The sequence below is a fragment of the Letharia columbiana genome, assembly GCF_014066305.1.
Source record: "Letharia columbiana isolate WasteWater2 chromosome Unknown Sc0000006_s0, whole genome shotgun sequence".
NCBI classification, from domain to species: domain Eukaryota; kingdom Fungi; phylum Ascomycota; class Lecanoromycetes; order Lecanorales; family Parmeliaceae; genus Letharia; species Letharia columbiana.
In genome coordinates, this window is record NW_023501042.1 from 290,827 (window position 1) to 305,876 (window position 15,050).

The 15,050-nt window shown below is 51.8% G+C and overlaps 6 protein-coding genes across 6 annotated transcripts; 3 read left to right on the top strand and 3 right to left on the bottom strand.

The window, feature by feature from the left end:
* Positions 1-362: 362 nt before the first annotated feature.
* HO173_002798 (uncharacterized protein) lies at positions 363-1,349 on the bottom strand (the record flags this gene model as incomplete). Its single annotated transcript, XM_037304729.1, has 1 exon — positions 363-1,349. The coding sequence occupies one exon, from the start codon at positions 1,347-1,349 to the stop codon at positions 363-365; it is 987 nt and encodes a 328-aa protein (XP_037168222.1).
* Positions 1,350-2,173: 824 nt separating this feature from the next.
* On the top strand, positions 2,174-5,182 carry HO173_002799 (uncharacterized protein; the record flags this gene model as incomplete). The annotated part of the gene is made up of 2 exons (XM_037304730.1): positions 2,174-3,425; positions 3,687-5,182. 2 exons carry the CDS (start codon positions 2,174-2,176, stop codon positions 5,180-5,182), a joined length of 2,748 nt encoding a protein of 915 aa, XP_037168223.1.
* A 513-nt stretch (positions 5,183-5,695) lies between these two features.
* On the bottom strand, positions 5,696-6,261 carry HO173_002800 (uncharacterized protein; the record flags this gene model as incomplete). Its single annotated transcript, XM_037304731.1, has 2 exons — positions 5,696-5,917; positions 6,001-6,261. 2 exons carry the CDS (start codon positions 6,259-6,261, stop codon positions 5,696-5,698), a joined length of 483 nt encoding a protein of 160 aa, XP_037168224.1.
* A 264-nt stretch (positions 6,262-6,525) lies between these two features.
* HO173_002801 (uncharacterized protein) lies at positions 6,526-7,453 on the top strand (the record flags this gene model as incomplete). Its single annotated transcript, XM_037304732.1, has 3 exons — positions 6,526-6,575; positions 6,728-6,785; positions 6,833-7,453. The coding sequence occupies 3 exons, from the start codon at positions 6,526-6,528 to the stop codon at positions 7,451-7,453; spliced, it is 729 nt and encodes a 242-aa protein (XP_037168225.1).
* A 759-nt stretch (positions 7,454-8,212) lies between these two features.
* On the bottom strand, positions 8,213-12,580 carry HO173_002802 (uncharacterized protein; the record flags this gene model as incomplete). The annotated part of the gene is made up of 2 exons (XM_037304733.1): positions 8,213-11,903; positions 12,405-12,580. The coding sequence occupies 2 exons, from the start codon at positions 12,578-12,580 to the stop codon at positions 8,213-8,215; spliced, it is 3,867 nt and encodes a 1,288-aa protein (XP_037168226.1).
* Positions 12,581-12,969: 389 nt separating this feature from the next.
* On the top strand, positions 12,970-14,712 carry HO173_002803 (uncharacterized protein; the record flags this gene model as incomplete). Its single annotated transcript, XM_037304734.1, has 1 exon — positions 12,970-14,712. One exon carries the CDS (start codon positions 12,970-12,972, stop codon positions 14,710-14,712), a length of 1,743 nt encoding a protein of 580 aa, XP_037168227.1.
* Positions 14,713-15,050: the final 338 nt, after the last annotated feature.

Genomic DNA, 15,050 nt, shown 5'->3' on the forward strand with positions numbered 1-15,050 from the left:
TGAATCTTCACAGCAATGTGTGGGATGAAGTATCTATGTCTACTCCATACTGGTATGAGTGGGAAGAGGAAGGATTGAGGAAAGGCTAACAAGATCGGGGAGTAGAAGGTCTCTGTGTCAGTCGAGGGCCAAAACATCGCACTAGATAGTGGATGATAGGAGCGGGCGTTCGGGTGCCGGTAAGGCACTTAGGCATTAATAAGTCTAGCATCTAACCATGTAAACTTGCACATCCATAAGAGAATTGGACTTTTCTTGAGCGAATGGGAACACTACACGGCTTGCTCAAAATCTATCTAATGATCAAGTGGTCCTCTCCCCTTCTATCTCTACACCTCTGGCATTTCCCCGGCCGGGGCGATTCAGCCTATTGCTACCTCGAATCCTTTCCTCAACTCTTGTTCCGAATCCCTGATGATCTCTACCTCGACCCTGAGCTTCTTTCCTGTCACACAGTTCGGATGGCATGCTTTATAATTTGTCCACTTTTTAAAGTCCTCCAAAGGTTGGCGAGGCGGAATATTCCCATCGCGACGCGCCTTAATAACCCAATGAGATTCGTCAACCACATAAGCTACAGGTCTGCTCAATCCGAGATCGTATATCAGAAACAGGATGTATTTGAATCTCTCCTCTGCGGGCAGCTCAAGAATCAGTTTGGAAAGGTTCTTGCAGCCTTCCAGTGCTATTGAGGCTTTGTAGACGTCTGGGTGTAGACCTGGCCACCGCAAAGCTTCAAGTCTCCCTCGCTCAGCCGTACAGATGTTATGGTGAATGCAATAGCGGTCGAGGAAAGACATGTACCAGAAAGGTTGGTCTACCACCAGACCCTCAATATGGAGAGACGTGAGTTCTGCTCGCCGCACTTGTCCAATGCCGAAGAGAAAAGCAAGCAGATCTGGTGCGTTTGTAAAGTGGAAGGAGTTTTTGGCGTAGAAGATATGATAGGCTTCGCGGTTTATTTGACGACAAGTTTGTAGAACAGCAAGGTACGAAACCTTAGCAGACCCGGGGTGTTTTACTAAAGCAAGTTGTGGAGATTCTGCAGAGGTGGCCTTGGAGTTCGTGGTTATGGGAGCCCCGTTAGCCAAAGTCATATCCGAGTTTGTGGCTGCGATGAGAGGGACGCGAAGATATTTCGTCGACTGTGATGGTGGAGCCACTAGGACGTGTTCGTAGATCAGTTCACGAATCTCCCCAGGAAGTCTACCCAAAGGTGTCTCAGGGAAAGGTCGTTGTCGCTGTGTATCCTGAAGATGCAATTGATGGGCAAGCATGAAAGCTAACTTTCGCTCTGTCTCTGGGCCACGATATACACGTCTCTTCATGGCTAGCTTTCTTAGAGGCATAATGAGATGGGATAATGGTGTGGCTTGGATGGTAAAGGAAGTGCAGAGAAGAAACGTTCAAGTAGCAAAAGAAGAAGTGGGCTACTTAGCATGTGCTTGTGTTGAACTTTAGGCTCGACACATCGTCTTGAGTGTCAAAGACCCTATAAGGGACAGAGGACCGTGTGAAATTGGGACGTCAAGAAAGGCAACCTACGGGCCTCGACGTAGAATTTTGGTTTGAGTCTTTGGCTGGTCTGCAAGATGAAAACAAATGACGAGTGTTCCCAGAAGATTTAAGCTGAGCTAATCTAATGAGCAGTCTTCTCAAGACATCTACTTCGCAAGAAGGATGAGTAAGGTGTCAAGTCGTACGTATCAAGTTAGTGGACGTATGGGACTAATTTTTGGCGTCGTGGTGTCGAGTAGCAAAGAGTTACATATCTGTGCTACTGAGAAATGGGCAATCACCGAGCCGGTGGAGCCCTCACTAAGAAACGTGTGATTACTAAGCGTCCTCTGATTGGTCAAGTTCTGACACTAATGCTCGGCGTGAAAAGCGGACAAGGCCCTGACAGCGAGACAGCGAACGACAATGCGCCACGCATTATTTCATCATGCCTCAAACTAAAGTACTCCAAATAACTGAGCCACATATCATGTCTCTCTTGTCTCTCTTGTCTCTCTTGTATCTCTTGTATACACAATGTTAATACGTTCATCGCTCTCTCAGCGCGAATCCCTCTCACTTCCCTATTTGCCCAGTACAATTTCTCAAGAGAACCCGGATGCCGACCCGCCAGGAACAGAATACTGACGTGTGTGCCTGTGATTGAACCCAATTCATGGCGCCCACTGCAGAAAAGCCTAATAATGACCAAGCGGAAGTTGAGGAGAAGGGCAATGATGAAAACAAGTCTGATCCAAGCAAAGAAGGCACGCAAGATTCACAACAACCTTCATCGTCCGCGCCGAGCCTCATACGGGCTTCGACGACTCCTCAGCTCTCCGCCAACTCATCTGCCACAACCTCTCCCAAACCTTCACGTGAAGGTTCGCCCGTACGACCTCCTCTGAAGCCCGGCGCATCAACGGGAAGCCGACTGACGACTAGGTCGAGGAAAAACAGTCAGGATCTGAGTCCGATACGAGGACCGAGCGCAAATATACCCACGGTGCCGTCTGCAGCTGCCATTCAAAGAGCTTTATCGGCGACAGGTACCCCACATTTACCACCCTCTACTGCAGCGGACTTTGCTGTTGATACGCCACGGCCTCAGAGGGCCAACAAAGGACCGGCTGGCGGCTCTCAGCACTCCGGATCCAGCGTGCTCCGTGTCAAGTCTCCTCCGCCATCTGCATCATCTGGAACAAACAGCTCTTACTTAACATCTCGCAAGATCGATCAATCGCAGTCCACACCTACAACTCCTACTATTGTCGTCGAACGTCCTACTCGAAGCTCTACTTTTGGCAGCGAATCAGATATACCGGAGGATGATCACCCAGTAAAGTCGGGAATGCGGACGCCAGTTCGAATTATAAGTGGGAATGGCCCAGCACTCGAGACTGTACAAGAGAGTAGCCTTCCAGCTACACCGGCCATCGGCACAAGAATGACTCACACAAGCAAGGGAGGCTCAAACGATCACCCAGAGCGGATTGAGGAGAACCCAATGGAAGAGGCGTTCGGAAAGGAAGCAGACTCAAGGCCCGAAAGTGGAAATGACAGTGCAGGCAGTAAGCGTGCTGGAGCCAAGGGCGCTGATGGCAACAAAGATACACGGAAACCAGCAACCGCTGCCAACTCTGCCAAGCCGCCGGTGGTGCAGTTAAAGAAGTCGTTCACGCAATTGCCGTTCACGAAGAGTAAGATCCCCGCTAGTGATGGGTCTGTCAAGAACATGACCGTGGAGACCGAAACCGTCAGCTCGATACCACAGCTCGCTTTGGGAGGTGGTGCTGGTGAACGACATCCCCTTGGTAGGACGGAGACGGGAGGAAGTTTGCGCTTGAAGCCTAGTAATGAGACGATACGGCCCAAAAAGGAGAAAAAGAGGGTGGTGCGAAAGGCGCCCTCTATGAATTCTGGCACAGGTGGGTTAATGTTCAAAGCTTGTCATCGTTATCATTACCATCATGTCCATTCGCGACTCCCCTCTCCTGAATCCATGAGCTCAATGCTCGTAAGGTCCCTTGACTTGCCCAATAATCAAGTGCCAGGGCAATTTATGTCCGACTTGCGATCTACCAATCGCGAGGACAAGCATACCCAAAATGCTCACTGCAAATCCCCAAACCCCCATGGAATCCCCAGGCGTACAAGTACCGTGCTGATACCTTTCGGAGGGAGAATAGCCTCCTCAAAAGCAGACATCTTCGAAGCAAAAGTCGCAAGTGCCGTTGATGAAGCAGATTCATCAGACTCTGAAGAAACTTTCGTCTACGAATCCAATCCACCAGAGCCACATTCAGCCCGCGCAAATCGTTTCCACTCCCGTACCCCAAGTGCGACGTCCACCGCTAGTCACCATGACCATTACGGTGCTAAAGGGAGACACGAGGGACATCATAGTGTTGTTGGTAAGAAGAGCATGAAGTTTTCTAACAATTACAATTCTATTGGATACTCAAATGAAGGCGGTGATGGGACTGTGAGAGGTCCAAGTCAGACTGGGCGACCGGCCAGCGGAAATACAACTCATCACCACCACATTGGGCGATATGGACGTGGTGGCCATGCATCTCTATTTGACAGCGACTCTCCGTTCCCAAATGCTACCAAGTCTACACGTTCTGCAACCGGTCACGTTTCTCCCCGCAGCTCACGGAATCCTCAAGCTGTCCATGTCACCAAAAGCCCACGCAAGATTGAAGAACTTATGTCATACGATTTTGAAGGCGAAGGTGCCGACGATGAGCGAACACCGTTGATAGGCTCCGTCCGTAGTGGGCGTAATCGTCGACGGCCGTTGCCTGGGAGTGTACGACACATCTATTCAGAAAACAGAGACCACCGTTGCTGTGGTCGTGTCACAGCCTTTACGGGTCTAGGCAGCGTTTTGGCAGTTTTGATAGCCGCAATTGTGATGATCCTCGTCATGTGCTCCAAGCCATTGATCGATGTTCATGTGAAAGACATTCGTAACGTTCTTGCATCGGAGCAAGAGATAATGCTCGACCTTCACGTGCACGCCATGAACCCCAACATTCTCGCTATCCAAGTCAGCGAGCTCGATGTCAACATCTTTGCGAAAAGCAAACACGTCGGTACAAGCTCTTTATGGCGATCCGGTCATCCACAAACATCAACTCGAAAACTCCGATCCAAGTCGCAAAAAAACGAAGCTGCTTCCCAACAAGCTCCCCCGCTGCTTGACCCCTCAGATATCATCTCCCATTTTGACGGCGGTGTCGACGAAGGCACAGATCCTATTGACGACCCTACCACCGACTCACAAACCATGCTTCTTGGTCAAATATTCGAGTTCGATTCCCCTCTTATCTTCGAGGCATCACCTATTCGCCACTACTCACTTGGTAGCGTAGGTGAAGTCCGCCTTGCCAAGCCTGGCAACAGGACCGAAGAGGGCGGTAGCGAGCGTTGGGAACACGTCCTTCAGTACGACTTTGATTTAATTGTTCGTGGCGTCATGAAATACTCTTTGCCCATCAGCTCAAGGCTAAGAAAGGTGAACATCGCTGGCAGCGTCATTGTCCACCCCAGCGATGGTATCAGCGGGTCAGGTACCACGAATGTGCAGCAACGAACGGGACCATTCGAACAGGGTAGTAATGTCTTGGTTGAACGGTCCCTTCAGGACAATGGTCTGAGGGTTCGCTTTGATGCCTAATTATGTCTGTCTCTATGATTTACGATTTTCTTTTGTTTTCCTCTTAGCGACAGCATTCGAAGCGTGCTAAGAGAGCGAGCGGTCACCCGCAGCAGAGGCATTGGTATACCAGGACGAGAGCCAAAACAAAGGGAAAAGGAAAAGTACAGGTGCAATAAAGGTCCTCCTGGCTCATGGAAATTTCGGTATCAATGTTTCCAGATAGCTAGAAGCCCACACTGTATGCTAAGGCTGGACATAACACATGTGGATCTATGCGATGATTTTGTCTTGTGATATATGTACACTTGCGTTCGGATGCTCAAACCCCTCTCTTGCAGAGTAAGATGCAAGACCTCCTTAAGAGCATGGAACGCTCATGGATTCATCAAAACGCATTTGCGACGTAGGCGCAAACGGTCGTTGTAAACGTTGGCTTCGCAGGAGCTTCTGCACTCCACCATGTTCGTAGTCTCGACCGAAGCATTTTGGAGGCGCAATAGCCCATGCGTCCGAAATCACCATGACCGCCCGTCACCGCCTAGAACCGGCTCCGTACTCCAGCCTCATCGCCCTATCCCTCGCCTTCACCTCCAACACCTCCGGATGCTCATGCACGCTCGGTAGCAACCCCATACCCACAGCTCTCCTGATCGCCTTTGCGATTTTCCTTTGGTTCACGGCGCGTAAGCCGGTCTCGCGTCGGTGTTTGATCCGGCCCATGGGCGTCATGAATTCGGACATCATTGAGAAATTCTTGTCCGTCACCCGGGCATTAGCATCAAGGAAACCCCCTGTCCCCCATACCCCCATCGGACAACTCCATAGATTCCGCATACCTTGTATTCCTCCAAGGGATTGATGCCCAAAATATCAAAAACATCCCTCTCACTACTCTTCCTCTTCCTCCACTTCCCCGCCTCCACGGCACTCAAATCGTGCGGCGCGTACACGTCGCCGACCCCCCACTTCGACAGCCTCGGCATCTGCCGTTCCAGATCCTTTGCGCGCTGGACCTTGGCGACGTCGTTGAGGGTGGCGCGTTGGGCGTCGTAGCCCCGGACGGCGTTGTACCGCGTGCGGTCGATCTCCTGCATCATGTTCTTGGCGAGGGCGATGCCGTCGTCGCGGTTCGGGTTGCGAGAGGCGTTGCGGGCGATGTTGGAGGGGAGGGGCGGGGGGAGGGACGTTGGGGGCGGGGGGGGGGAGAGGGTCGTCGGAGGTGGAGGGTGAGGTGGAGAAGGGGCGATGGAGGCATCTGGGGGATTCGAGTCGGGTCACGGCTCTTGCGAGACAGCGGGTTTTCATTGTCGCTGTTGTTCAGTGCCAGGGCAGTCTGGGAAAGCAGTCTCGAATTCGAAGACATGCTCACTTGTGCACAATATACCCGCGCGACTAGCGCGCTAAAGAAAAGGTATGCATACAGATACATAAAAGTTTCTCTCGCACCGTCGCACACCCTTTCAAAATTCTCAAATTGTGGCTACGATACTCCGTACTCGGGGATTCATGAGGACTTTCTACTCCTACACAGGAATACTTTTTTACACCTTGTATAAAGCTCAGAAAAATCTGTAAAGAGCCCGAGTATACCAATAACCACTTCTTCGACTCTTCAAGATGGGTAAGACTCCCGCACACTGTAACACAAATCATTGCTAATCCACGCAGTCCGCCGTCTTAAGTACCACGAATCAAAGCTACTCAAAGAAAGTCGACTTCACCACCTACAAAAGCGATGCAAACCATCACGCCGCCGCCATCTGTCGGAGATATACGATCCAGAATCCCAATGACTACACAAAGTACAACCGTACGAATCTCCCACCTAGCCCTGATCCCCTCTCGGCCCCCAGAATACCAGACAAAACTAACCAACCCTCAGGAATCTGCGGCTCCCTCCGCCAACTAGCCCACTCCCTCAGCAACCTCGACCCTTCCGACCCCGTCCGCGTCCAGACCGAGAAAATCATGCTGGAAAAACTCTACGACATGGGCATCCTCTCCGGCACCACCAAACCCAGCGAAGTCGAGCGGAAAGTCGGAGTCTCGAGGCTCGCGAGGAGGAGGCTCGGCGTCGTGATGACGCGGCTGCGGATGGCGGAGAACGTCACCGCGGCCGTCAGGTTCGTGGAACAGGGACACGTGAGGGTGGGGACGGAGGTGGTGACGGACCCCGCGTTCCTGGTGACGAGGAACATGGAGGATTTCGTGACGTGGGTGGACAGCAGTAAGGTGAAGCGGAATATCCTGAAGTATAGGGAGAAGTTGGATGACTTTGATCTGTTGTGATGGTGAAAGGAGGAAAATTGGAACGGGGACAGGGAAAGGGACATGTTAGGAGGGAGCAGCATGGTCAGGATGAGCTATGAGAGACATGAGAGTGTGCGACGGGCAAGGACTTCGACATGTGTCGCTCGCGCACCAATTCATAGGAGCAACAGATTAGGTCGCATTGACGGCCGAAGAACTGCACTCGAAGAGGCGGATAGGCACACAAGGCGGACTGTCAAGCTAAATGAGATGCTGAATCCAAACCAAAGCGCGCACTCAAAGATACGGAGCTCCAACGGAAAATCCTCGACGCGAGCAAGACACGGACAAGAACGAAGCTCTACTGGGAGAGAAAACCTCGGAAGAGCAAGCAAAGGAACAGAAAAGGTGGCCGGTACAAAAGCGCATGACGATATCGGCGAGATCAGGCGCCAATAGAGAAGAAGTGATTCGGTGTTTGATTATGGCCCAGATTTGGAGACTACATTGCTGAGTGTGGTACCACTTGCGGACGCCGGTGCAAGAAAGGGAACGCCCCAGATTGCAAAATTTTTTCCGACATCCTGCCTGACGTCCAACCTGTATCAAGTGCAGCCTGCGAGAAGGGTGGCGCTATCATCGACATCCACTTTTAGGGCTCGTATAAGTGGTACAAGCTAAGTCGTGGCCTTTGCAAATGTACCTTATCTCAGAAATGGATCTTAGTCACATAGCTTTTGATTATCATGTCGGTCTACGATATGGATTTCCACTGCACTGTCAAGCTGACATCTTCAATCACCTCACACAATCCTTCTTATGCTCCTTCCTCGCCGCCTTCTGACACTCCGATCCGCAATATCTCACCTTCCGGCAGCCTCCACACACCTGAAGTTTGTCCCCAGACTTCCCACAATGATCGCACTTGGCCTCTGTCCCCGCCGACTTTGGAGCCTGCGACGGCAACTTCGGCGGCGAGCTAGGGGAAGGATATGATTGAGTCGCTCGCGGCAGTTTGAGGATGTCCGACAACGACGACTCCACGTATGGGACCGGGAATATCGGAGCGATAGCAACCCGAACAGCGTATTTCGCGAATGGCGCCCATTCCTTCAAACCAAGCTTGGCGAGCTCGGAGCCAGAGACATTTCCCTCGCCGCAGCTGCACAGAGGTGATTTGCCTTCCTCTGTGGACAGAGGAGCGCCCTTGTTCTGATATTCACATGTCGACTTATGCTGCCATGTCCGGCAGCGCTCGGCTAAGGCTGGGAGCATTCTCTTCCACAGGGTCGATTCGTCGTTGCTGACTCGGATAGTGCAGGGTTCGGTCGTTTGCAATGCCTTAAGCGACGGGAGAAGCTCTTTCACTCTTGGGATCGTTAAAGGCACGACGTAAGCTTCCATTACTAGGGAGCCCAAGTCAAGATCATGACGGATCCCGGTAGCAAATATGAGGGTATGAGCGCCGGTTGTTTCAAGAGCGAGTTGAAAGGTCTTCTTTGGACCAACACGGTTCTCATTGAGGCCCGCAAATGTCAAGAAGAGAATATTCAATGACTGCTTTAAATCCAATTTGGCGTTCGTTGTCGTTGCTTGATCTGGCTTACTCAAGGGTCTCTCAGCGTCACTGAGAGTGGTCCCCATGAATGTGCGAAGCCATGACCAGTCTCCCTTCTTTGGAAAAGTGACTGAGGGCTGCAACTCTAAATTTATCCGGGGTATACTCCAACACAGTGGTGGATGACCGGACTCGAACACCGTCGCCTGGGTCCACGAGTTGAAGCGGTCACCATCCAATGCAGTGAAGATTGGGACCTCGACCTCTATCCAGGAAGACTTTCTTGCCACTCTTGTCTTCGGCTGGGATCCTTGAATCGGGAAGGGAAAGGTGACTTGTCGCTTCAGAGACGAGCCAATTCGCAACATCACAGACCTTGGTGAATATTCGATGACCGTGACCGCTGCCCCAGTAGACAGCGCTTGGCTCTCAGCGGAGTCCTTTGGGAAATCGATATGGCTCTGCAGGTGAGTAGCTCTGTGCCCGGCGTTCAGCTTTACGAGCGTCTGAAGCGAAGATTGGTTTTGCGATGAAACCTTCTCGATCCACCTTTTTTGCATTGAGGACGATCGCAAGGCGTCCAGCTTGGGTGCATCACGACAGACAAAAAGTCTCTTCCCATCGTGAAATCCGGTCTTGAAGACCGCCATCCGCACACCAAGGTGTCTAAACTTCATAAGGTTATCAGGATTGGTATTGATCATGAGAGCAGCCCGAATGCCATTTCTTGGCCCAATTAGCAAGCCAAAGGCGGGCACCGCACAAGTAACAACAAGATCAGCTGAGCCCAGCCAGCCATGGTCGTCTTCTTCGATGATTGAAGCGTTCTGGGTGCTGTCGTCATAGACAACCTTGCCGAAGAAAGCCTGGAATGAGTGGAAGCAATTTTCGTATTGGTTTTGACCATTGGTCTGGGTGACAGAGACATGTAGAGCGGGAGTTCCAATCGCGTCAGGAGTCTTGCCGGTAAAGACGGTGAGCTTCTCCCTTGGCACTACCAGGACTAATTGAACAACTGAGGGTGTATTGTCTGCAGCGAGGATGCCTTTATCGCCGGATGTTGGTCTCAAAGACAGCCCGAAGCCGGTTCCAAGCTGATTCGGGCTACGTTCCAAACACTCGTTTGTCCAGACACCAAAAATGTGAAGATGCATATACAACTCCTGGAGACTATTGGATCCGACTATCAACGACCGATCCGTGACGAGATGGCTATCGAGGAGGTGCATAGTTTGCTCCCAGTCTACCTGGACTGTGGCCCTGACCAGGCGGAGCAGAGCAGCCATGCCAGCCCTTGTATAGCGCTGCAAATCAATCGAATATTGTCCAACGCTCATGCGAGCGAGCTGGGCCGTCATCCTCGAGATATCCTCGTGAGCGAACATTGTCTTGTAGATATCGAAAAGGTGACCGGCGAGCTCTTTCGCTTCGAATGTGACTTGGAAGTCGCTCCCGGTACTACTTCCAAGCACTCCTACGACGCTGGGATCCGAAAATTGGGGGTATTTCCAAGAGACCCTCATACGATACTGCTTTTGGCTGTTATCTCCTTGCATAAAGGTAAATAACGCAGTCTCATTGGAGACAGCATCGAGTGTCACGCCTGTCAACAATCCTGAAGGGGCCAATCCTATAAGCATTGAGAACGTGGCAACGTCTGAACCCAGAACTGTCGACAAAGATGCTGAGATATCCTCTGACGCCATCAACAGGCTCTCGGTGTAGACCACTGAAGAGGCGTTTCGCCGGAGTAATGGAGTCGTGGCAGAAAGGATGTTAATGAATCCGACATGATCACCAAGGTTTGAGGTATCGATGACATCGAACAGATCGTAGGGCAAGTCTCTCGATGCGTTCAGACTGACATACCCATCGAGCAATAGCGGACAGGCGCTCCATGGCTTGACGTAGGTCCTGGTAACGTGGCCAGGCTTCTGGTTGAGAGTAATTGCTAGTTGCAAGTCGTGGCTGAGAGCAAGAGCTTCTCCGCAGAAGAAGCTGACATGGACACGGTCATTGCTCACGTACTTGGTAAAGCACTCACACCAAGCCTTGAACTGCGACTTGGCAATCGCTACCGCACGCTTCGCCTGTTCCGATGTGCCCCCTCTTTGTTCAGGAACCTTTTGATGAAAAGCTTCTGGGAGGCGGAACCCTAGAAGTGGCTCGGCACCGTAGTGAACAGCGAAATCTCTCGAAGCAGCTGAAGAGACCGCAAACATCGGATTGACTTCTCCTTTGCCGTTCAGTCGAGAGAGATCCTCAATGTTCCCTGCTACGACACCTGTCTTCCAGAACTCCCGGTAAACATGCGCCATTGTCTCACTTGCACGAGACCACAACGGACCTGCCGACCGTACGCCTGTCAAAAGATGCATGTTGCCAATCTCCTTGCTGCGTTGGGCGATAGCAGTCCTGGCTTGGGGAAATTTCTCGGTCGACGCATAGCGGGTCCAATACCGCCGCAACTCCTGCAGTGTGGCCTTATCTACGTATTTAATGTAGCTGCCATATGGAGACGATGCCCATTTTTCAGTAGATTTCGAGGCCTCTACCAAGCCCGCAACATGAGTGCGAAGGATGGATAGAGTTTTGGTAGGCACGTAGAAATGGTAAAAGAGGTCCCATAGCTCTGTACTTGGGCATCCATTGGTAATGAGCGTGAGAAGGACCACGTTTCGTGCAAGTATTGCCGGTTCAATATCGCAGCAGGTGAAGCTTACGGTCCGCTTGCTGCTGTGTCCTTGCTCGCACCACAAAGAAAACAGGACGTTTCTCGGATCCCCACAAGCTAAAGACAGGATGTTGATAGTCTCCTCCTCCTGGCATGATGGAAGATCCCGAAGCAGATTGACCGCAGGTGTGTTCCCAATTGGATAGAACCAGTACTTGAGTTGGACGTAGGTTGGGGAGAACATGCCGGGCTGGTAGCTGGTCTCTCAATAGGCGGATGGGTAATATGCGGTCAGTATAACAATTTCAGAAGGGACACAGGAGCAGTAGAGTGATGAATAAGTGGATAGTGACGCAAGAAGTCGCTTGTGAAGGAAGCAAGACACTGGACCCAGAAGCAGATCCAGCATGCAGGAGCCTTGCTCTGTACAGCAAGACAAGAGGGAGGCGGTCAAGAGAGTGTAAAGTCACAGAAAATGCGAAGTGTTGCCCCAGAACCTAAGGCTTTTTGAGGATGAGTAGGTACTATCCCGCGACTAGGGTGCCATCATATCATGCAACAGCTTACTCAATACAACAAAGACTTCCAATTTTTTTGAAGATTTCCGATGACACAAGCACCTTTCCAGGCGGAACGTTCTTCAGCGTGCTGTGAGAAACGAAGGATCCAGTCACCCAGAATATCGACAGAATGCAGTGAGGCTCAACTCTGTAGGTGAGGAAATAAAATCTTTGGATCGTCCAGGGGTCTGAGCGCACGAGGGTGCTAGACCTTGCAACGGCGCTAACCGGTAACCGCTAACCGTTATCAAATGACCAGGATCTGTACTAGTATCAATCGAACATGTGGCTGGAGCTCCGATGAATACTCTAGTGAATACTGGCGATAAGCAGCAAGCAAGCAAGCGAACATACTCTATGCCTGGCGACGACATGGCATTTTAATTGATGGCAATATATACTTAGTCTAAATCAGTCATCAGTGCAAGACCTAGGTACACCATTTCCCTGTGCTCTCCCACCTTGGCCGCCTTACCAAGCACCAACCTGTCATCCATTCCTTAGTCACAATTCCCAGGTCATACACATGAGTCACACGAGTCATCTCCACCAAAACATTGCTGCCTCACCTTGCGACTGCATTGACCAAACTTTTCTATCGGCAGCCATCTTCGGTTGAGCTTCTTTGACCACTGTCGGAAGGCAGGAGAGCAAATCATATTTGGATCGAGTCCTGCGCGCTGGCCCACTTGGGGCTTGATTGCGCGGAGGGAAAGCAGGCATTAAGGAGGATTCCTCATCGAAAGACAGAATTCGAGACGCCATGGCATTCCACCAAACTACCTTCGCCCCTGCGATACGGCAACACGCCGCCCAGGACTCACGGGACAATGCTGCATCCCCCATTTCCTCGCCGCTACATCGAGAGCTTGAACAGTCGCAAGAATGGGTCCTCTTCCCAGCACGTTCAAATACCCTAACTCAGACTGCATCGACGGCACAGACACGTACAGCTGGATTGTCGAGGCTAAGCGACTTTGGCTCTTTGGACGCCAAGTCAAGACAAGATGATTATGTCCCTTGCGAGACCACAAATGGCTCCGTCGAAGACGACGAGGACTTGGACAGTCTAGACGAAGGCCTTCACGATTTTCAGGAACCTTCGCCCACACACAGACCAGGACTCTTCGAACCAAGCGGTTCCATACTGCCACGGCATGATGGACTGGGCACATTTCCTACGTCCAGTCCACCTCTTCAGGAGCAGCTATGGCACTTTGAGCATTTCAACCCGCGAAAACGATCTATCGGGCTCGGGCGCCATAGAAGAAGATCTAGCGTGCAAAGGAGAATAGAGGCTGTCGAAGAGCATGATGTTGCGAGCATTGAGGCCGAAACAAGGGAGAGGATTGAGAAATGGAGGATGGAACAATCCAGGCTTCTGTTGGATGAGATTGAGAAGGAGACCAGGCGGAGAAGAACCAGTGTGAAAAGCCAGCGAGCAGAAACGACACCCGGTCCTGCTGGCCTGGAGCAGACTATCAAGGACTCAGTTGCTAAAAATGCTGGGGATGAAGCGACAACCGGACTTTTGAGTGCGAGCTCCTCAGTGATCGAGGACCGCGAATCCTTCTGGCAGCGCATCACTCGAAGAGTCATTCGTGATTTCATTGGTATCGACGACGATCTGCTCTCCATCATCTTCGGCGAATCGCTTCCGACAGAGAGACTCGACGGCAACCCTTCTCCAGGATTGGGCTCCGCAAGATCGTTACGTTTGGATAGCTCATCATCCATACCTGCTGGCACTGGTTGGGAAGGACGGCTTTTGGACCGTCTATCTCGTGAACTCGGAATACTATTGCAGCAGCTCACAGAGCACCCAGGCGCATCCAGCACCCTCAGCACCCCATTCAATCCTTCCACCTCAGACTACGCTGGTATACCAATCACAATGCCAACGTCTTCAAGGTCACAGTCCAAGCCCCCAACGCCCACCGCAAATGCAGCAGCATCCTTCGACTTCAGACCGACCCTGCAAGACGCAACTCTCCCCGCACAAACTTCTGCCGCTGATTCCACACATGCTGCCCTCTGGGGCATTGAAGAAGAACCCGCCCCTGCCACTCCAGAAGACAACCGCGAATATTGGGAACAAACCCCAGACATCAAAACCGTCTTTCGCTTCCTCCACAACCGTTTCACGTCCCAACGACGCCCCGCAACCACAAGCAAACCACCTCTCAACATCGCCACTACATCCACCCCAGACTCCCTCCGCCGCGCAGCTATCATAAGGCAGTATCACCCTCTCGTTTCACGCGCTGCAGCAACCTGGGAACAGAGACATGGACATGCGAGGCGGCATAGCTTGCTAAGGAGAAGAAGTGGAAGTAGTTGTGCGAGCAGCATTGTCGGTAGTGCGAGGAGGATGGGATTGAGAGGAGGCAGTTTAGGGAGTTCGAGCAGGAATTATTGGGATATTGGCGGTAGTGCTGTGGGAAGCGGCGGTGGCAGTGCGATCGGTGTCGGAGGTGGGGGAATGGGTGCTTGGGGGGAGGTTTGAGGCGGCTTTCGATGGGCGTTCGGATGTAGGGGCCTTGGATATCTTGCGAGGCATTATCGGCTGCATCTTCTCTCTTGGGATCTCATGGGTTATGGCTTGCATGTATCACGAAGCGTCACGGTTGCCTACATTTGTATTCGGTAGTGACAACATCACTCTCTGCTCAGAGATTTCAAAGCGCTGAAAACCGTCCGCGTCAAGGTCCACGCTCCCATTCCCATTCCATCCGCACCGAGTCTTCAAAGGCAGAACATTGCACGGTCAACGACGGCGGCACCAACGCCTCAGACGCTTTCCGACCCACAGAAAAACGGGCAACGAAACTTCTTCGCCCGAAC